The sequence below is a fragment of the Pristiophorus japonicus genome, chromosome 18 (assembly GCF_044704955.1).
Source record: "Pristiophorus japonicus isolate sPriJap1 chromosome 18, sPriJap1.hap1, whole genome shotgun sequence".
NCBI classification, from domain to species: domain Eukaryota; kingdom Metazoa; phylum Chordata; class Chondrichthyes; family Pristiophoridae; genus Pristiophorus; species Pristiophorus japonicus.
Genome location: NC_091994.1, coordinates 8,122,838 through 8,146,291, shown reverse-complemented (window position 1 = coordinate 8,146,291; position 23,454 = coordinate 8,122,838). Strand labels below are relative to the sequence as shown.

The 23,454-nt window shown below is 46.8% G+C and overlaps 1 protein-coding gene across 1 annotated transcript in view; it reads right to left on the bottom strand.

The window, feature by feature from the left end:
* Nucleotides 1–6: 6 nt before the first annotated feature.
* LOC139229381 (insulin receptor-like) overlaps nucleotides 7–23,454 on the bottom strand; it is a 77,601-nt gene continuing 54,153 nt past the window's right edge. The window contains exons 5-7 of the mRNA XM_070861080.1: nucleotides 15,244–15,388; nucleotides 13,374–13,588; nucleotides 7–554 (exon numbers count right to left, since the gene is read on the bottom strand). Of these exons, the coding sequence (XP_070717181.1) occupies nucleotides 451–554; nucleotides 13,374–13,588; nucleotides 15,244–15,388 (464 nt within the window). The 3' untranslated portion in view covers nucleotides 7–450. The remainder of the gene's footprint in view (nucleotides 555–13,373; nucleotides 13,589–15,243; nucleotides 15,389–23,454) is intronic.

The following is a 23,454-nucleotide window of genomic DNA, read 5'->3' as shown; positions in this document are numbered from 1 at the left end:
GTTGGTGGGGATGTCGCACTTTATCAGGGAGGTTTTGAGGGTGTCTTTGTAACGTTTCCGCTGCCCACCTTTGGCTCGTTTGCCGTGAAGGAGCTCAGAGTAGAGCACTTGCTTTGGTAGTCTCCTGCCTGGCATGCGGACTATGTGGCCTGCCCAGCGGAGCTGATCAAGTGTGGTCAGTGCTTCAGTGTTGGGGATGTTAGCCTGGGCGAGGACACTGATGTTGGTGCGTCTGTCCTCCCAGGGGATTTGCAGGATCTTGCGGCGACATCGTTGGTGATATATCTTCAGCGACTTGAGGTGCCTTCTGTACATCATCCATGCCTCTGATCCATACAGGAGGGCGGGTATTACTACAGCCCTGTAGACCATGAGCTTGGTGGCAGATTTGAGGGCCTGGTCTTCGAACACTCTTTTCCTCAGGGGGCCGAAACATTTATATAGCACCTTTCACGACCAACTGACGTCCCAAAGAGCTTTACAGCCAATGAAGTACCTTTTTGAAGTGTAGTCACTGTTGCAATGTAGGAAAATACATTCCTGGGAGCTCTTGTCTGAAGGAACAGCAAAACGTTTTTTTTTAAGTTCAGCATAGGATTGACAACCCGCCCCCCCCTCCCCGCCGGATTGTCTGAGAGTCTCTAATAATAATAATAACTTTTATTTATATAGCGCCTTTAACGTAGTAAAATGTCCCAAAGCGCTTCACAGCAGTGTTACAGACAAACTGATACATTTGACACTGAGCCACAGAAGGAATTAAGGCAGCTGATCAAAAGCTTGTTTAAAGAGGTAGGTTTTAACGAGCGACTCTAAGGATTGAAGATTAATCTCCAAGACACTGCTGGGAGCAAAACCCAGGAGAAAAGTCATAGGAGCATTTAAAAATATATACTTTTTTTTTCATTTCCTTTGAATACTTTCATTTATGAGTTATAACAATATTGTAGACGGGAAAATAGGTTGTTTAGACTGAGCCAAGAATCGTCCAATTGGTTTTCAAATTGGCATGGGAAGCCGAAGGGCTCCGAGGATTGGTGCTGGGTAACCAATAGTGGGAGAGTGGGGCGGGGCCATTGAAGGCAGGAGATCATACGACGAAACCTCCAGGAATAAATTCAACCAAAATTGGCAACCCTAGTTCAGCATGAGGCCGAGCCAGACGGGCCGGAGAGGGCTCCTGGTTGAATTACTGGTCTGTGCTGAATTACGCAGATGTTTGCTGGGGTAACAATCGGCGCTCTACAATTAGTCCGGATTAGGGAGGGGAAAATGAGCCAGGGTTGCCTCGACTAGTCACTATTGACGTGGACATTGGAGGAGGTTCAGTAGATTGATTCCTGGGAGGAGAGGGCTGTCTGACGATGAGAGATTGTGCAGAATGGGCCTATACTCTCTGGAGTTCATAATAATAATAATGATAAATAATAATAACTTATATTTATATAGTGCCTTTAACGTAGTAAAACGTCCCAAGGTGCTTCACAGGAATGTTACAGACAAATAGATACATTTGACACCGAGCCACAGAAGAAATTAAGGCAGGTGACCAAAATCTCGGTCAAAGAGGTAGGTTTTAAGGAGCGCCTTAAAAGGAGGAAAGAGAGGTAGAGAGGTGGAGAGGTTTAGGGAGGGCGTTCCAGAGCTTAGGGCCCAGGCAGCTGAAGGCAGGTCCACCGATGGTTGAGCAGTTATAATGAGGGATGTTCAAGAGGGCAGAATTTGAGGAGCGCAGACAGCTTGTGGGATTGTGAGGCTGAAAACGATTATAGAGATAGGGAGGGGCAAGTCCATGGAGTGATTTGTAAACAAGGATGAGATTTTTGACATCGAGGCGTTGTTTAACTGTAAGAGAAAGGACAACCATCCGTGGCTAACGAAGGAAATAAGGGAGGGTATCAAATTGAAAACAAATGCATACAATGTGGCCAAGACTAGTAGGAGGTCAGAGGATTGGGAAATTGTTAAAAGCCAGCAAAGAACGACTAAAAAAATGATAGAGAGGGAGATAGATTATGAAAGTAAACTAGCACGAAATATAAAAACAAAAAGTAAGAGTTCTACAGGCACATAAAAAGGAAAAGCGTGGCTAAAGTAAATGTTGCTCCCCTGGAGAATGAGACTGGGGAATTAATAATGGGGAACAGGGAAATGGCAGAGACGTTGAACAAATATTTTGTATCGGTCTTCACAGTAGAAGACACTAAAAACATCCACTAGTGGATAATCAAGGGGCTATAGGTAGGGAGGAACTTAATACAATCACTATCACTAATGAAGTAGTACTCGGTAAAATAATGGGACTAAAGGCAGACAAGTCCCCTGGACCTGATGCCTTGCAACCTAGCATCTTAATAGAAGTGACTGCAGAGATAGTGGATGCATTGGTTGTAATCGACCAAAATTTCCTGGATTCTGGTGAGGTCCAGGCAGATTGGAAAACTGCAAATGTAACGCCCCTAGTTAAAAAAGGAGGCAGACAAAAAGCAGGAAACTATAGATGTTAGCCGAACATCTGTGGTTGGGAAAATGCTGGAGTCCATTATTAAGGAAGCAGTAGCAGGACATTTGGAAAAGCATAATTCAATCAAGCAGAGTCAGCATGGTTTTATGAAAGGAAAATCATGTTTGACAAATTTGCTGGAGTTCTTCGAGGATGTAACGAGCAGGGTGGATAAGGGAGAACCAGTGGATGTGGTGTATTTGGATTTCCAGAAGGCATTCGATAAGGTGCCACATAAAAGGTTACTGCACAAGATAAAAGCTTAGGGTAGGGGGTAATATATTAGCATGGATAGAGGATTGGCTAACTAACAGAAAACAGAGAGTCGGAATAAATGGGTCATTTTCCAGTTACTAGGGGGGTGCTGCTGGGTCCTCAACTATTTACAATCTATATTAATGACTTGGATGAAGGGACCGAGTGTAATGTAGCCAAGTTTGCTGATGATACAAAGATGGGTGGGATAGCAAATTGTGAGGAGGACACAAAAAATCTGAATAGGGGTATAGACAGGCTAATTGAGTGGGCAAAAATTTGGCAGATGGAGTATAATGTAGGAAAATGTGAGGTTATCCACTTTGGCAGAAAAAATAGAAAAGCAGATTATAATTTAAATGGAGAAAAATTGCAAAGTGCTGCAATACAGAGGGACCTGGGGGTCCTTGTGCATGAAACACAAAAAGTTAGTATGCAGGTACAGCAAGTAATCAGGAAGTCAAATGGAATTTTGGCGTTTATTGCAAGGGGGATAGAGTATAAAAGCAGGGAAGTCCTGTTACAACTGTACAGGGTATTGGTGAGGCCACACCTAGAGTACTGCATGCAGTTTTGGTCTCCGTATTTACGAAAGGATATACTTGCATTGGAGGCTGTTCAGAGAAGGTTCACTAAGTTGATATTGGAGATAAGGGGGTTGACTTATGAAGATAGGTTGAGTAAGTTGGGTCTATACTCATTGGAGTTCAGAAGAATGAGAGGTGATCTTATCGAAACATATAAGATAATGAGAGGGATCGGCAAGTTGGATGCAGAGAGCATATTTCCACTCATGGGGGAAACTAAAACTAGGGGGCATAGTCTCAGAATAAGGGGCCGTCCATTTAAAACTGAGATGAAGAGGAATTTTTTCTCTCAGAGGGTTGTAAATCTGTGGAATTCACTGCCCCAGAGAGTTGTGGAGGTTGGGTCATTGAATATATTTAGGGCGGAGTTAGACAGACTTTTGAGCGATAAGGGAGTAAAGGGTTATGGGGAGCGGGCAGGGAAGTGGAACTGAGTCCATGATCAGATCAGCCATGATCTTATTGAATGGCGGAGCAGGCTTGAGGGGCAGTATGGCCTCCTCCTGCTCCTGCTCCTAATTCTGATATTTTTATGTTCTTAGGAGGACGGGATCAGTCTCAACTGAGATTCTCCCATGAGGTCATATCGTCTGCTGATACTCACAGTCATGGCTTGAGACACTCGGATGCCCATGGGATCCTAGCCCAGTGAAGGGTCAATTGCTTAACGACAGGTCAACAAGAACTTGCATTTAAATAGCCTCCTTAACAGAGTAAAATGTTCCAAGATACTTCACGGGAGCGGTTATCAAACAAAATTTGACACTGAGCTACACAAGGAAATATTAGAACAGGTAACCAAAAGCTTGGTCAAAGAGGTAGGTTTCAGGGAGCGTCTTAAAGAAGGAGAGGCGGAGAGGTTTAGGGATTGAATTCCAGAGCTTAGGGCCCAGGCAGCTGAAGGCACGGCCACCTCAAGTAGGATCTCTCTTTTAAAAGAAAAATACAAATATATAATTAAACATTTTTACAAACGCTACTTACAGGTTTTATTACACCTTGGGAAGTTATCCTAATGCACACATTAAGTAAAACCAATTATCAAAATAATCAAAAATAAAAAACAAAAAAAAAAGGGAGGGGGGGGGCATTGAAAACCAGGGATGGGCAACTGGCCAGAAATTGGAGGAGTGCTGAGATCTCGGAGGGTTGTGGAGGTTACAGAGTTAGGAGGAGCGAGGCCATGGAGGACAGGGGAAAATGGCTGAGAATTAACGAATGTTCATCCTTTCCTTTCTTGTTTGCGCTGCAGGAGAGTCAAGAACTTTGTGCGATCTCAGTCACAATGACTGTCATGTATGTAGACCATGTATACTAACTGTATAGTCACATAAGGTGTGCCACCAGAGGGCACTGCGGTGGGAGACCTGAGGGTCACTTGCATAGGTGTGTAGGGCCCAGTATAAAAGGCTGCCCACCATGTTTGTGCCTCACTCTGGAGTTACAATAAGTGGGACTAACGTCACAACAGCTCAAATACAATACCAGACCTCGTGGAGTCATTCCTAAGAGTATTAAAGACATAATAATGACAGTACCTACAGGAAACACCGTGAAGCAGATTGGCTCAACCTTTGTCCTTGTCTGGTGCATTCTTTAAAGAAACGAAAGAAATGGAAGGCCTTAGAGGACCTTTCAATGAAAATTGGCCCGAGAATTGCATTCTCGCACAAGGCTTTCCCCAAATCACAACTGTACATCGGTTTAGATTCTCGAAAGGCTTTGTATTTATATATCCGTCTGATGTCCCAAAATCATTTCACCAACAAATTACTTTTTTTTAAGTGGTCACTATTGTTAAGTGGGAGTACATGGCATCCAATTTGCACATAACAAAATCCCACAACGATTTAGAGTTGAAACTATAAATCAAGTGCCCCCTTATTAAAAGGGGCACTAAAACTGACAAATTAAACTCTTAACATTAAGCGGATCAAATTAGAATTTGGTTGCCGGGGGTGATGATGCAGTCCAGTCCATCCAGCGCCCACCTCTCGCAGAAGGCCGTGAGCGCACCGGTGGACATCGCGTGCTCCATCTCCAGGGACACCTGACTCGAACGTAACCGCGGAAGAGAGGCAGGCAATCGGGCTGAACGAACAAGATCCCAAGTGAGATGAGCAACTGGGGGTTTGGTGCTGGTGGTTTATTGGCGCTCATCTTGTGTGACGCAAATGTTTACATGCCACTTCTCATGTCCAGCCTGAATGTCGTCCAGTTGCTGGATGTAGGCTGGTTTAGGCTGCCTCGTTATTGGAAGAGTTGTGACTGGAGCTGAACATATTAAGCAGGTCCACCAACTGACCTTCTGATGGAGGGAAGGTGGGAGTCAAAGCAGCTGAAGATAGTTGTGTTGACAATGTTTCCCTGGGGACCCCCGACATCAACATCCTGTGGCTGCGATGATCAACTTCGACAGCCACAATTACCTTCTGTTGCGTCAGGTATGAATCCAGCCACTGGAAGGGTTCCCTTTGTCTCCCATTTAACATAAGAATTAAGAGCAGGAGTAGGCCTTATGGCCCCTCGAGCCTTCTCCGCCATTCAATAAGATCAGGCAGACCTTTGACCTCGACTCCACTTTCCTGACAATCTCCATAACCCTCGATTCCCCTCGAGTCCAAAAATCGATCTCAGCCTTGGAATCTATCTATCTCAGCCTATACTCAACGACTCAGCATCCACAGCCCTCCGGGCAGAGAATTCCAAAGATTCACCACCCTCTGAGTGAAGAAATTCCTCCTCATCTCTGTCATAAATGGCCGATCCCTTATCCTGAGACTATGCCTTCTAGTTCGAGACTCTCCAGCCAGGGGAGACAACCTCTCAGCATCTACCCTGTCAATCCCCCTCAAAATCTTGTATGTTTCAATGAGATCACCTCTCATTTTTCTAAACTCCAGAGTGTATAGGCCCAATCTACTCAATCTCTCCTCATAGGCCAACCCTCTCATCCCAGGGATCCAATTAGTGAACCTTTGTTGCACCGTCCCTAAGGCATGTATGACCTTTCTCAAATAAGGAGAATAAAACTGTGCACAATACTCCAGGTGCGGTCTCACCAAAGCCCTGCACAATTGTCATAAGACTTCCTTATTCTTGTACTCCAACCCCCTTGCAATAAAGGCCAACTCAGTTTGACTCAGTTTTGCTGCAATCTCCAATGAAGGTTGAGTGTTTCAAAATAAAAGCATAGCTGACCTTCAATGAGTCACTGGATCGACAACACGGATCCAGGGTGTCCTTTTGAGGATGCCTTAGGATGAAGGTTTAAATGTTTTCTTTTATTTCAAAATGGCACAACGCTGGGACTAGTGAGTGTACATTAACAATACAGGTCGAACCTCCCTTATCCAGAACTCCCTTATCCAGAACCACCTCTCGCCTGGAACCATTCCTGGCCACCGGGTGGCGCATGCGCAGAACTCTGACATGAACAAATAGAAGCCCTTCCTCGCGGCCGACTCCCGCAATCGCTGGCCTAACCCCACGATCCACCGCCCCTCCCCTCCCCATAATCTGTCTGCCGCACTCCCAGCCCCAAGCCAGCCAGCCCCAATATCCCCTTGCTCAGTATCTGTACCATCCAATTAAATGTGACCACCCCTCATCCGGAAAATATCCCTTATCCAGAACAGGCCAGGTCCCGGGGTTTCCGGATAAGGGATGTACATGCACTTGCCCATAATTATTTTTTCTTGCCCTCCAATAGCCAATTAATGATAAATAAGTAGAGATTTTTCGAAACTTTGTACTGACTTTTCATTACCCATAGGACTATCATTATCTTTAAATATCGACTTGTCACATGTCTGCTCATTGATTTCAAATTTAAAAAAGAAAAAGGCACAACACATGTAAACATTTCTATTTTTATTTTTTTTAAACAAAGTATTCATATCCTAGTATCATATGGTTGCAAAGTGGTCTACTGTAGGTCAGGAAGACATGCAGAAACAGGCAAGACAATTGGCACACAAATGACCGAGTCAAGTCATTGAGGTCAAACCTTGATGGGTCTATTTATGGTGATGTGGTGGTGGGGAAAAAAAACAGGATTATCTATGGGGATACAAACAGCAGGGCATGACCCATCACCTGAACTGCTGCCTCAGAGTGGATCTGGTCAACTAAGTGAGGATTGTGGTAAATGTATCCCGTGCCTATGTGTCTCCTAGTGACTGCCTCACTTTTGGACACCATCACCCAGCTTAAAGAAAATGCCTTTGAGCTCCCCCTCCCCCCGCCCAATAGGCCAGCGTGTAAATGCACAGCCCGAGTGACATGGACCAGAAAGGCCTCAGCTTCAAACCCTGGTTTGTTGGCCCGGCTGAATTCAGCTCAGCCAGATGGCTGGGTGCTACAATTGACCTCAAGACATCTTGGGGACAGGGGCGAAGACAGCCAAGATTCTCGACACTGATTGCTGCTCAGTCACTTTCAAGTGCATGTGTGAAGAATGGCTGTGGGAGAGAAGTACCAGAGATTGTCTGGTGTTGGTACAACCTTGCCCCAGGTTGGCCCAGTGTCTTGGGAAGATATTGGACATGAAAGGAAGAAATAAACCTCCCAATTCCATCATATTACAACACGTTGTGATTTAGACTCTGCAGCAGGTGAGTCACTGGTGGGTTAGATGCTCATGTGGTGCCCCCATGTGAACGGGCCCAATATCAGATATACAATGGAACCTAAAAACATTTCACAGGAGTTGGGGCTTTGTGTCAGAAAATCAGTGGGAATCAGGATTGCCAGAAGTTAGCAAAAGGAAACTATTAAAACATTTGTTCATGGGATGTGGGTATCGCTGATAAGGCCGTCATTTATTGCCCGTCCCTAATTGCCCCTTGAGAAGGTGGTGATGAGCCACCTTGAACCGTTGCAGTCCATGTGGTGAAGGTGCTCCCACAGTGCTGTTAGGGAGGGAACTCCTGGATTTTGACCCAGCGACGATGAAGGAATGGCCGATATATTTTCAAGTCAGGATGGTGACTTGGAGGGGAATTTTCAGGTGATGGTGTTCCCATGCGCCTGCTGCCCTTGTCCTTCTCGGTGGTAGAGGTCGCGGGTTTGGGAGATGCTGCCGAAGGGGGAAGAGAAGGGATAGATGATAAAGATTCTACTGTGTATAAAGGTAAACCCAGCTATTGCGGCCAATCATGTGGATAATCACTGGAACATTTTCAGAGTGTCAGTGCAGAAAATATTATTGTCCTCAAATCAATCAGGAAGAAACAGGTAAAAGCTTTAGTGGAAGATGGGATCATGCAACCTTGTGCATAATCGACACCTAATTGTGTGCAGACAAAGTGTCTCCATCCCTGTCCCAACCCAAGCAAGCACCATTCATTGGCTGGAAATGCAGGAAACTGACTTGCCTCCACTCATCAGTCAATGCTGTTGTTGATCAAACCTCAGAGGTGCCCAAGAGCATTGATTCATGGATTGTCCCTTGGGCGATAGCTTCCTCCCCGGCCCAATTGGGATCAGCAAACCCCCTCAACTCACCCTCAGCCCAAGAGGGACACTCTCATTTCTGAACAATTCACTCTATTGCTCATTGTATCTTATTCCTTAGTTTACTGGTGTAATTTTTACATCATACAGACGTCAAAAATCCCAAGCCAATTTGATTCACATTTCCCACCTTCTGTACTTGGCTATGTCTTTACCTTCATAAACAGTTTGCTCAGATTGGAAGACGTGGATGAGAGACTTGTAGCAGTGCGCCTCAGCGTATCGGAGAAGCACCATGTTGATTCTTGGCAATTTCTTAATGCCCACAGATACAGTTTTCAGGCTCCTTCTCCTCCATGTCAGATTTCCCCGATTGAACAAACGTTTGATTAGGACACGGGTAAAGGGAGGTTGTGATTGATGGGGTTTCATTACCCACCCTGTCTCCACTTTCCGCCTTTTGTTCGGTGATCAAGAGCTGGATCCCAGTCTTCGGCCAAGAGCCCAGTGGCAGTATCCCAGCTGGCCGAGATCGGCTATCTACGCACAGACCAGGGTCCGATCCCGTGACCCCTCTGGTCATTATGGCTTAGGGCTACTCTGAGTGGTACCTTCACCCGCAAGCCCATCCCCCGACAGCGGCAGCCCTTTAAAGTCGGCGAGTGTGAACTGTATTTTTTAAAGTGGTGAGATTCCCAAGCTTCACACTCACCATGCATTGACCTCAAGTGTTAGATCAGCATCTACAGATGTTGCCAACTTGCTCCCTCCCTCGCTACGTTTAACAACATCAAAGTGTCTGAAAGGATTGATTCATTTTCGTGACAGTCAAACTTCAAACAGCACGAGTTAGTTCTTGGTCTCCTAAAAGACTCTCAATGGTGCCCAGTACTCCTTCTCCTCCATGTCAGATTCCTCCGATTGAACAAACGTTTGATTAGGACATGGGTAAAGGGAGGTTGTGATTGATGGGGTTACATTACCCACCCTGTCTCCACTCTTGAAGGTGTTGCCTCTTTTGTTGGTTTACAGTTCCATAGTTACCAGTCACCTTCCAGGTGTTTCACCCAACTATCCAACGACCAAAGTGGGACTTGAGAACACAAATCTAGGCTGACACTCCCAGTGCAGTGCTGAGGGAGTGCCGCACTGTCGGAGGTGCCGTCTTTCGAATGAGATGTTAAACTGAGGCCCCATCCGCCCTCTCAGGTGGACATAAAAGATCCCATGGCACTATTTAGAAGAGCAGGAGAGTTATCCCCGGTGTCCTGGGCCAATATTTATCTCTCAATCAACATATTATCTGGTCATTATCACATTGCTGTGTGTGGGAGCTTGTTGTGTGCAAATTGGCTGCAGTGTTTCCTACATTACAACAGTGACTACACTTCAGAAGTACTTCATTGGCCGCAAAGCGCTTTGAGACGTCCAGTGGCCGTGAAAGGCGCTATATAAATGCAAGTCTGTTTTTTCTTTCATTCTTCATGTGCAAGCCTGAATGGTGGGTGCTGGAAGATTATTCAATGACGGAGACACCACAGGTGTGCTGATCTTACACACACTCGCCAACACAGTCAATGGCTAGTGATCAAACGTAAGAACCTTGAATGGTTTCCTTTTGAGCCCAGAGTCATGGGCAGAAATGACGGAATGCCAAGTTTCTTCACGCAAAGGGTGGTGGAGATCTGGAACTCTCTCCCTCAAAAAGCAGTTGAGGCTGCGGAGGCGGGGGGCGTCAATTGAAAATTTCAAAACTGAGATTGATAGATTTTTATTGAGGGTTAGAAGGGTTACGGAACCGAGGCAGGTAGATGGGAGTTAAGGTACAGATCAGCCATGATCTCACTGAATGGCGGAACAGGCTCGAGGGGCTGAACGGCCTCCTCCTGTTACTAATGTCACCCAATGAGATGAAGCAGCCTAGTCAGTGCTCGTCAATCAGGAGGGCAGGGCAGGGTGGGAGAAGCAATGAATCCCAGCTCCTTCTGGATGGAGGGGAAAGTTACCCATTGACAAAAATACAACGTCCAGCTCGGATCAGAGTATTTCCATCAGGGGTTGCGAAGCAACTTTCGTTCCTCTCTTTCGTGGGTGTCTGCCCAGAATACGGTGTCACTGGTGAAGCCCAGACAGAGGCTCGCTGGTTCCAGCTTGGGACTGGTTACTTGTGGTACAACTGAAGAGTAACTCTTGCCTGGTTTACCACTTCTCTTTAGCCCAGGGACACTGTGGCCTATTCCAGCCTCCCCATTCCCACCAGCTGTTGGGTCCATGTCCAGGGGCCTCAGCTAAATATGTGGCCCCCACCCAGGCCGGAGTGGGGGGGGATGACAGTTTCATTTAAGCGTAATATATTGCAATAGGATTTTTAATGCAGTGTGTAAACATTCCACGGCATTTGTGCATTTTGCTAGAGGTTGGTGTCAATGGATCAGAAGGTTGAGGGTTCAAGTCCCACTCCAGGGACTTGAGCACAAAAAAAAAATCTAGGCTGACACTCCCAGTGCAGTGCTGAGGGAGTGCCGCACTGACGGAGGTGCTGTCTTGAGAATGAGACGTTAAACCGAGGCCCCACCTGCTCTCTCAGGTGGATGTAAAAGATCCCATGGCACTATTTCGAAGAAGAGCAGGGGAATTATCCCCGGTGTCCTGGGCCAATATTTATCCCTCAATCAACATAACAAAAAACAGATTATTTGGTCATTATCATATTGTTCTTTGTGGGAGCTTGTTGTGTGCAAATTGGCTGCCGCGTTTCCCACATTACAACAGTGACTACACTCCAAATGTACTTCATTGGCTGTGTGATGTCTGGTGGTCGTGAAAGGTGCTATATGAATGTAAGTATTTCTTTCTTTATATCCAAGTTTGCCAATGATGCAAAGATTGGTGATATCGATAGTAGTGCAGGCAGGAACATAAAATTACAAAGAAACATTGATAGATTAAGTGAGTGGATGAAATTGTGGCAGATGGATTTCAACGCCGGCACGTGTGATGTCATCCATTTTGGACCAAAGAAGGATAGATCTGAGTATTATTTAAATGGTGCAAAGCCAAGAACAGTGGAGGTCCACGGAGATTGCGGGGGTATCTGTACACTAAAATGTATTAGTCAGGAACAAAAAAATAATCAAAAAAGCTAAAGGAATGTTAGACTTTATAATTATCGGCTAGAATATAAACGGGAGGAAGTTTTGCTGCAGCTGTACAAAGCCCTGGTTAGACCACATCTGCAGTACTGTGTACAGTTCAGGGCACCAAACTTAGAAAGGCTATGTTGGCCTTGGAAGGAGTTCAGTGTGGATTCAACAGAATGTTACCAGGGCTCCAAGGGTTAAATTACATAAATTAGGCTGGTAGTTCCTGGAATATAGGGGCTAAGGGGTGAATTGATTGAAGGTTTTAGGATGAAAGGAATTGATAGGGTGGAGGGAGAGAAACTTTTGCCGCTAGAGGGGAAGGTTATGACGAGGGGACATAACCTTAAAATCAGAGCCAGGCCATTCAGGAAGTTAGTTCGGAAACACCTCCATGCAAAGGCTGGTAGAGGTGTGGAACTCTCTCCCATTAAAGGCAGTGAAGTGATGGGGTTTGTCTTATGAGGAAAGGTTGAGGAGATTGGGCCTATACTCATTGGAGTTTAGAAGAATGAGAGGTGATCTTATTGAAACGTATAAGATTCTGAGGGAACTTGATGCAGAGAGGATGTTTCCCCTCGTGAGGGAATCTAGAACTAGGGGGCACTGTCTCAGTATAAGGGGTCGCCTATTTAATACGGAGATGAGGAGGAATTTCTTCTCTCAGGGGGTCGTGAATCTTTGGAATTCTCTACCCCAGAGAGCTGTGGAGGCTGGGTCATGGAGTATATTTAAGGTGGAGATAGATTTTTGAACTATAGGGGAGATAAGGGTTATGGGGAGAGGGTTGGGAAGTGAACTTATTGAATGGCGGAGCAGGATCGAGGGGCCAAATGGCGGACTCCTGCTCCTATTTCTTATGTTCTTATATCTGATGTTTCTTACTGTTTAAGTTTAAGACTCTTGTTTCCGACTGAAGTATTTCACTTTCAAACTCAATGTGAAATTCCATCATATTATGATCAGTCTTTCCCAGAGGATCCTTTACTACGAGATTGCTAATTAACCCTGTCTCATTACACAATACAAGATCTAAAGTAACCTGTTCCCTGATTGGTTCCATGGCATATTGTTCTAGGAAACTGCCTAGAATGCATTCTGTGAATACAGACTACCTTTGCCCAGTTTATATGAAGATTAAAGTCCTCCCATGATTATTATAGTTCCTTTGTTACAAGCTCCTGGTATTTGCTGATTACTCTGTCTAACGGTATAACTATTGTTCAAGGGCCTATAAACTACTCCCACCAATGATTCTGCCCCTTGTTATTTCCGATTTCCCACCCAATTCTGATTCTACTTCCTGATCTTCTGAGCGAGGATCCATTCTCACTGCTGTCCTCATGAAACACTTCGTTATTCAGAGCGCGACTGTTGCACAAATACCATCAGCTCCTGAACTGATCTTATATTATGGTTTCAATATCTTACACGATGCCTGGTCTCCATTAGTTTTCTGAGCAATGTCCATTTTCTCCTGCCGCCCCTTGGTCCCAGTGGCCACCTCCATCTTGTATATTTCGGACAGGCACAGCTTGGGGTTGAAGTGAAAGAACATCTTGCCCTGTGAGATGGTCAGATTGTGCTTCATCCAGTCCCACAGTTGCTGCAGGTTCTGATTGTCCAGTACATAGAAGGAGTAATTCCTGGATGTCAAATTAAAAAGAAAAGACACATTTGATAGCAAATTTAAATTTACAATACATTTGAACTTTAAGGTAGAGATAGACAGATTTTTGAACGATAGGGGAGTTGAGGCTTATGGGGAGTGGGCAGGGAAGTGGAGTCGAGGCCAAGATTAGATCAGCCATGATCTTATTGACTTGTGGAACATAAGAAAAAGGAGCAGGAGTAGGCCCCTCGAGCCTGCTCCGCCATTCAATAAGATCGTGGCTGATCTAATCACGGACTCAGCTCCACTTCCCTGCCCGCTCCCCACAGCCCTTATCGCTCAAAAATCTGTCTTATCTCCGCCTTAAATATATTCAATGACCCAGCCTCCACAGCTCTCTGGGGCAGAGAATTCCACAGATTTACAACCCTCTGAAAGAAGAAATTCCTCCTCATCTCAGTTTTCAATGGGCGACCCCTTATTCTGAGACTATGTCCCCTAGTTTTAGTTTCCCGTGAGTGGAAATATCCTCTCTGCATCCCCCTTGTTGAGCCCCCTCAATATCTATATGTTTCGATAAGATCACCTTTCATTCTTCTGAACCCCAATAGCCGAGTCTAGAAGAGAAAGTCTAAACTTGGCAGAGACGAATTAAAAACGGATGAACGTTTGCCCCAGCGGCTCAGTGAACTAATGGGAGCGTCTGATGCAGGACTGAGCCACACGAACCAGGAGTGTCCCACAGTTCCATCCTCATTTTGTGCTGAACGTACTCTGGAATTCCCTCCGCAAACCACTCAGTCTCTCCACTTTCCTCTCCTCCTTTAAGACACTCCGCTTAAAAAAAAAATTCCATCGCCACAACCAAGCTTTTGGCCATTCCTCATTTCCGGAATCAACCTAGTGAACCTTCTCTGAACAGCCTCCAATGCAAGTATATCCTTCCTTAAATACAGAGACCAAAACTGTACACAGTACTCCAGGTGTGGCCTCACCAATACCCTGTACAGTTGTAGCAAGACTTCTCTGCTTTTATATTCTATCCCCCCTTGCAATAAAGGCCAACATTCCATTTGCCTTCCTGATTACTTACTAACTTTTTGTGTTTCATGCACAAGGACCCCCAGGTCCCTCTGTACTGCAGCATTTTGCAATTTTTCTCCATCTAAATTATAATTTGCTTTTCTATTTTTTCAGCCAAAGCGGATAACCTCACATTTTCCCACATTATACTCCATCTGCCAAATTTTTGCCCACTCACTTAGCCTGTCTATATCCCTTTGCAGATTTTTTGTGTCCTCCGCACAATTTGCTTTCCCACCCATCTTTGTATCATCAGCAAACTTGGCTACATTACACTCGGTCCCTTCATCCAAGTCATTAATATAGATTTGTAAATAGTTGAGGCCCCAGCACTGATCCCTACGGTTACTGTTTGCCAACCAGAAAATAACCCATTTATCCCGACTGTTTTCTGTTGTTGACCCCTCTGCCAAGGGAAACAGGTCCTTCCTATCCACTCTATCCAGGTCCCTCATAATTATATACACCTCAATCAGGTCTCCCCTCAGCCACCTCTGTTCCAAAGAAAACCCAATATTTCCAATCTTTCTTCACAGCCAAAATTCACTAGTCCAGGCAACATTATGTTTGTAGTCTAGCCGTGACGTCACCGTTCCCACGACTTACCCAGGTTCCAGAGTTTCACCTTTGATCAGACTCAGGCTGCGGAAGAAGGACAGCGACACTAAAGCGTAGGAGCTGCGGATTTTCAGGTAGCCGGTGATCACCTCGATCAGACCCAGGTTCGCTTCCAACTCCGCTGCAATGTTAGCTGAAAAAGTAACACAAGGAAGTTATAACTTTCTCAATTCCACCGTGCTACCAGTGTCAGATGTGGCTCAGTGGGCAGCACACTTTCCTCCGAGTCAGAAGGTTGTGGGTTCAAGTCCCACTCCAGGAACCTGAGCACTTAAATCTAGGCTGACAGTCCCAGAGCAGTGCTGCCACTGTCGGAGGTGCCATCTTTCGGATGAGATGTTAAAATGAGGTCCCATCTGCTCTCTCAGGTGGACGTAAAAGATGCCACGGAACGAGTTCAAACAGCAGGGGAGTTATCCCCGGTGTCCTGGGCCAATATTTATCCCTCAATCAACATAACAAAAAGCAGATTATGTGATTATCAGATTGCTGTTTGTGGGAACTTGCTGCGCGCAAATTGGCTGCTGCGTTTCCCACATTACAACAGTGACTACACGTGTTTGTGTGTGGCACGATGTGAGCAGGCCACGCGTGCGAGCACGAGAGAGCGAGCGCGAGAGCGAATGAGTGCACAGAGCACAGGCATGTGTCTCGATGGGCCTCTGGTGTCCTGACCAACATTTACTTGGTAGTTGTGCCTAGTCCTACCGTTAGTCTATGGAGATTGGTCAACTCCGCAGAGACCGGTGACTGGATCTGGTCTGTATGGCTCAGCTACTTACTGGCCCACCAGGAGAGCAGAATATTTATTTTTAATCAAAACAGATGACATACGGTCAGCATGCTCCCATGGAGAGGCAGGAAGTGGGTTCACACCTAAGGCTTCTGTACACAGCAGTTCCCGGTCTTAACAGTTGTATGAGACGGAAACAGATGCTGTGGATATAAAGAGTAGATAGCGGACATACTGCTCTCCCACACCTCTCAGCAGGCTGGCTCAAAGCAGAGGCAGCAGCTCAACTCGGGGATAAAGGGTGTGGAAAGTGCGTTCAAAACAAAAACAAAAATTAAATCTGCTTTGAAAAAAAATCACAATTACATTTTTTCCAAAAATGCTGAGAAAGACTGGGGTTGTTTTAAGAACATAAGAATTAGGAGCAGGGGTAGTCCATTCGGCCCCTCGAGCCTGCTCCGACATTCAATGAGATCATGGCTGATCTTCGAACTCAACACCACTTTCCTGCACTGTCCCCATATCCCTTGATTCCCTTAATATCCAAAAATCTATCGATCTCGGTCTTGAGTATACTCAACGACTGAGCCTTCCCAGCCAAGAAACTATTTCCCTTGGAAGAGAGGTCAACAACCAGGGGGCAGAGATTGAAAGTAATCGGCAGGAGGATGAGAGGGGATTTGAGAACATTTTTCACCCAGAGGGTGGTGGGGGTCTGGAACTCACGGCCTGAAAGGGTGGTAGAGGCAGAAACCCCTCACCACATTTAAAAAGTATTTGGATGTGCACCTGAAGTGCAGTAACCTTCAGGGCTACGGACCGAGAGCTGGAAAGTGGGATTAGGCTGGGTAGCTCTTTGTCGGCCGGCGCGGACACAATGGGCCAAGTGGCCTCCTTCTATGCCGTAAATGTCTAAGATTAGCTATTATTTGAGGCTTTATTGTGCATTGGTCGGACTGGACTTGGACCTGTGTGTTCGATCCCTGGTCACCTCACCACAAAAGCGATGAGCCACAAGTGAAAGGGGGGTGGACCTCAGAGGTTCTACAGGGGCGGCAGTTAAAGGGAGGGGGGGGGGGGACCTTCATTACTACCACTTTCGTATGACGAGAAAGGCTTATAATGGGAGGTCTGGTTTGGCTCTCCATTCGACGGCCTCCTGAGATGACCGAGTGGAGAAGTGAGGAGCCTCCTGCAACAACGGGCAGGTTAATGCGACGTGTTCCATGGTCCAGGACACACGGCCATGGTCGCATTTCGGGTGGTCCCTGGTCTTCCGCGTGTGAAGCAGGTGGCCGCATCCTCTGTGCCCCGTGTGGATTTGGGTCGAGCGCCGTCCACCGTCTCCGAGGGAGGTGGAAGCCAAGGACCTCCGCTGTTGGGTCAGTGACGAGGTGTCGGTTCTTTACGTTGCGTGCGCCCCGCGATTCCCTCCGTCTGGATCGTGGGTCCGATACCAGCTGCACGAATATCGGCCGCTGTTACCCCAGAATGGCCAGCACCATTGAGGGACATAAAATATTAAATGGGATGGAGCGGTAAACTTCAACATAAACCAGGAGGAGGAGCAGACAACTGCATTTAAAGCGGACATTAAGAACAACTAGTTTACGCAGAGTGGGGAATGTTTGCAATGAGCAGGCAACAGTTCTCTCCCTGGTGTCCGGGCCGCACAAACCAGCTGCAATTTCACATTCAGACACCAGAGGGTGCTGACAGATTGCAAACCAGCTGTTGAAGTGAAGCAAAACCAAGTGTTTCGAAATCGAGGACTTTGTCATATAAACGTCCCTTTGTACAAGAGCCAAGGACGAGAAACAACCATTCACCCATCGCAGTTCATCCCTCCAGTACCCTAACTCACTCATTAGAGCTTCCAACGTATTTGGAATGCTTTCCCTCGTCGTTTTGCCATTACTAACCTGCTTGGCAGATTATGCCAAACTCTGCATAAACGAGTTCTTAATATCCATTTTAAATGTACTCATCCGGTTTGCCTTTATTTTGAAGCAATACTCCATTTTATATTCCTTAACGAGGTTCCCCCCCTTTAACCGCCACCTCTAGAGATATTGAGGTTCACTACTAATGTTCCCCATCTCTGTAACCTCCCCCTGGGCCCCGATCATGTGGAGCGACGTGATTGGGGCCCAGGGGAGGCGTGAGTTCGGGGCCCAGAAGAGGCGAGGGCCCAGGGGCAGCACAGTCCAGCCCACCCTGCGATATGTGAGCGCGCACTGGGTCCATGCAGCAGAGCTGGTCTCCAGTCGTCCTGGTTAATCCTTGCCACTGGACCAAGACCTGGCTCTGTCAAGCCCGTGTGGTGGCTGGTGTGCAACGGCCACCACACGTTAAAAAAATCCACGCACAGGTATCTTCCACCCTTCAGGATGTAGTTCGGGATCCGGAATATGAGGTCCTTCATTGAACCACCTGTGAACTCATCCATTTTTGGCGTGGAACAAGTCATCCTCGATACGAGGCACTGCCTATGATGAATCTCCCGAGATGTCTGCGCTCCTCTAACTCTGCCCTCTTTAGCATCCCTGATTATAATCGCTCAACCATTGGTGGCCGTGCCTTCTGTTGCCCAGGCCCTAAGCTCTGGAACTCCCTGCCTCAACCTCTCCACCTCTCTACCTCTCTTTCCTCCTTCAAGATGCTCCTTAAAACACACCTCTTTGACCTGCCCTAATTTCTCCTTATGCGGCTCGGAGTCAAATTTTTGATCTCAATATCCTGTGATGCACGTTGGGATGTTTCACTATGTTAAAGGCGCTATATAAATACAAGTTGCTGTTGTTGTAAGTTGCGCGTTGTTCTGCACGGCCTGCTTCCTTCAATGCGTGGTCCCTTTAAATCTCTGTGTACGCGCAGCATTTCCAAAGTAAAAGCTTGCAGGCAGCCTGCGCGGGACCTTACAGATTGCTGCGTGGCTGAACTCGTGCACAGCTTAGAGAGAGCACTGCTCACCACCCGATCCCTCATGGCTCATCCTGTTTTTTTGTGGTGAGGTGACCAGGAATCGATGCGGCCAAATTCATAACCAACTCCCGAATAATCGCTGCACTTGTACTTACTGGCCTTGGAGGGAGTGCAGCGTCGGTTTACCAGAAAGATACCTGCACTCCAAGGGTTAAGTTACGAGGAGAGATTACACAAATTAGGGTTGTATTCCCTGCCAGTTAGAAGGTTAAGAGGTGATCTGATTGAAGTTTTCAGGATATTAAGGGGAATTGAGAGGGTCGATCGAGAGAAACTATTGCCGCTGGCTGGCGAGACTCAGACTGGGGGATATAGCCTAAAAATCAGAGCCAGATCTTTCAGGAGCGAAATTAGGAAACACTTCTACACACAAAGGGTGGTAGAAGTTTGGAATTCACTTCCGCAAAAGGTCAATTGTTAATTTTAAATCCGAGACTGATATTTTTGTTAACCAAAGGTATTAAGGGATATGGGACAAAGGTACATGGAGTTAGGTCACAGATCAGCCTCGATCTCATTAAATGGCGGAACAGGCTCGAGGGGCTGAATGGCCTCCTTCTGTTCCAATGTTCCGACCTCACTCTTCTGGCTATGCACCCTACAAGTCCATTAGTGTTTACACTTGCGTCCCCGCATTGTCTGGACATTATGAATTTACTCTCGTTCCCGGGCGGCTTTTCCAAGTTCCCCTCATTACATATTTAGAAGAGCCAACTCATTTACAATACTTCTAAAAAATTAGTGAGAATCCTTTATGTTAATTTGCCATTTGCCTGCCCAGCTGCACAGTTTTTAAAAAATTATTTATTGGATGTGGACAGCGCTGGCAAGGCCGACATTTCTTGCCCATCCCTAGTTGCCCTCGAGAAGGTGGTGGTGAGTCACCTTCTTGAATACAACCGAGTGGCTCGCTGGGCCATTTCAGAGGGCACGTTGCTGTGGGTCTGGAGTTACATATAGGCCCAGACCGGGTAAGGAAGGCAGATTTCCCTCCCTAAAGGACATTAGTGAACCAGATGGGTTTTTACGACAACCCGGTAGTTTTATGGTCACCATTACTGATACTAGCTTTTTATTCCAGATTGAGGGGGTTGACTTATGGAGGAAAGGTTGAGGAGGTTGGGTCTCTACCCATTGGAATTTTCAGAAGAATGAGAGGTGATCTTATCGAAACGTATAAGATTATGAGGGGGGCTTGACAAGGTAGATGCAGAGAGGATGTTTCCACTGATGGGGGAGACTAGAACTAGGGGGCATAATCTTAGAATAATGGGCCGCCCATTTAAAATTGAGATGAGGAGGAATTTCTTCTCTCAGAGGGTTGTAAATCTGTGGAATTCGCTGCCTCAGAGAGCTGGGAAGCTGGGTCATTGACTATATTTAAGACAGAGATAGACAGTTTCTTAACCAATAAAGGAATAAAGGGTTATGGGGAGCGGGCGGGGAAGTGGAGCCGAGTCCATGATCAGATCAGCCACGATCGTATTAAATGGCGGAGCAGGCTCGAGGGGCCGTATGGCTGACTCCTGCTCCTATTTCTTATGTTCTTAACAGCACCTTCACCACACGGACTGCAGCGGTTCAAGAAGGCAGCTCACCACCACCTTCTCAAGGGGCAATTAGGGACGGGCAATAAATGCTGGCCTTGCCAGCGACGCCCACATTCCAGGAACGAATAAAAATAAAATGTACTAACTCCGAACTCTACTTAACAAGAGATTATTGCTCTCATTTCAACTCCCTTTCCTCGTGCAGGTGATGCCTTTCATCAGTACAAAGTTCTCACTGCCTTAATAGCCTTGAAGCAATCTAAATTATCCCTTAAACAGCCTTTAACTACTTCAATTATCCTATTTAAAACTGCCTCAAGCTCCGACAATGAGCCGCACCACCTAAATACAACCTCTTATCCTTAAATTTCTTATTCAGCCTGACCGAACTCCTCATCCCCCCCCCGGCAGACTGTCTCCACACCCCCTCTGGTTTCCGTCCTTCCAAATGCACCTGTTGTTTGCCCTTCACTCTGCCCTAACTCCTCAGAGTCTTTGAGCCACACCTCTCTTGCTGTCCCCACTCTCTCCCTCGCCCCAGGGGACTGCAGCTCTTTCTCTCAGCTGCCCCAGAAAGGTCACAGCCTCGGCCTAGGTCTGAGGCTGCACTCGCGCACACAAGGCTGACTCTTCACCCTCCAGCACCATCCGTCTCCACCACCCCCCCGCCCCGCCATCCCCCCAAAGGCTTCAATCACTGACCCCCCCCCCCCCCGAGGAGGACACGACTTAAGACGGAGGCTTCACTCAGTGTCCCAAGTCTCAATTCCGGTCACTCTTTCATGCCCCGTCTTTAAGTCCCTTTAACTAAACGGAGTGACTGCTGCCAACGGACCGGAAGCTGTGCAGAAGCATTCTGCGCATAAATGTCTGGTCCCAAATTTGAAAAAGTAACGTTCACCACAACAGAAGGAGGAGCTGACAGCGACAAGCACACTCGGCGAGAGTACAATAAAACTCTCTCACTCCGACACCATCCTCGTTAACTTGTACTGGAAGTTTTAGCAGTTCATGCCGATGAATTAATTACACTGCTGGCGCTCTCTCGCTCACTCGCTCTCCCCACGTTCCTTCTCCCCCCCCCCTCTCGTTTTCTTCCCCAGTCTCTCTGTCTAGCGCTGCTCTCCCTGCACTGTCTCGACTCTCGCTCTATGATCCTTTTCCCAGACGATTAAATCCCAACCCTGCACCTACCTTCTGTTCCCCAGCCGCCAGTTCAAACCACAACAGACAGACGGAAGGCCTGATCGCGATAAACACACTCCGTGAAAGCACAATAAAACTCTCGCAAGCTGACAACCTCCTACTACAGGTTGAACCTCTCTTATCCAGAACTCTCTTATCCGGAACCATCCCTCGTCCAGAACCATTCCCGGGTGGCGCATGCGTAGAACTCCGACACGAACAAATTGAAGTCCTTCCTCGCTGCCGACTCCCGCAATCGCTGGCCTGACCCCGCAATCCACTGACCCCCACACACCAACTCCCTCATGATCTCTCTGCCGCACTCCCAGCCCCAAGCCAGCCAGACCCAATATCCCCTTGCTCAGTACCTGTACCATCCAATTTAACGTGACCTCCCCTCGTCCGGAAAAAAATCCCTTATCCGGAACAGGCCGGGTCCCGAGGATTCCGGATAAGAGAGGTTCAACCTGTAATAACCTTCCAGTCACATCACAGACCTCACAATACCTGACATTTCAACCCCTCACCTTTCTCTCTCACTAACCTGTGGGAAGTCCGGTGAGAACAAAAAAAAACACTGGAACTGCACAGGAGCAACTACTTCCTGTTCGTTGGCAGCAGTCACTTCCTTCATTAAAAAAATATATTTACCGGAAAAAAACATATAATATTTGTATGCTGTGACAATTGGGGCTTGCAAGACGGAGATGGGCAGATTTTTGTTCGGTAAGGGAATCAAGGGATATTGCGCCAAGGCGGGTGAACGGAATTGAGGTACAGATCGAATTGAATGGCGGAACAGGCTCGAGGGGCTGAATGGCCTCCTGCTGTGCCCATCATGAACAGCTGCCATAATTTAATTTGATGACATCATGGTGAAAGCTCCTAAAAGGAAAATGGCAGCATAGTGGTTATGTCACTGAACTAATAATCCAGAGATCGGGACTAATAATCCAGAGTTTTGGACTAATAATCCGGAGATGCGATCTCAAATCCCACCACGGCAGCTGGGGAATTTAAATTCAGTTAATTAAATCTGGAGTTTTAAAAAAAGCTAGCCGCAGTAATGGTGCTCATGAAACTATCGATTGTCGTAAAACCCATCTGGTTCACGAACGCCCTTTAGGGAAGGAAATCTGCTGTCCTTACCCGGTCTGGGCCTATATGTGACTCCAGACCCACAAGCAATGGAGTTGACTCTTAACTGCCCTCTGAAATAGCCCAGCGAGCTGCTCGAGGGCAATTCTGAACGAGCAATAAATGCGGGCCTTGCCAGTGACGCCCACATCCCATGAATGAATAAAATAAAAAGCGCGAGAATTGTACGAATCACCTGACACGCAGCAGCAAAAGCCGACAGCCATGGGCGCTAATCCAGTTCGTCAACAAGAAAAACCTCATGGAGTAGACAAGATCGCCGTCACCAACATTTCCAAATTAAGTGGTACCCAGCCACCTGCTACTTCATTAAAAGGTAAATCGCTCAATTCTTTCGAGCGAGTTTCTGGCTGGGGGCGGTGATCACTTCTTGCAGAAGGGTAGGCACTGCAGGGAATTCAGGGGCAGAGTGATCTCCTGTACTAGTTTCGATCGCCGAGATGGGTCGGAATGGAATTTCACAGATTTTTTCCCCCAAACTGGCCCTGTTTTTTTTTAAATCAGGTTTTTCACGCCTCCCAGGAGATCACATGGTCTCGGGTGGGTTGGAGAGTTTACATACTGTGATACACAGGGTATCGCAATTGT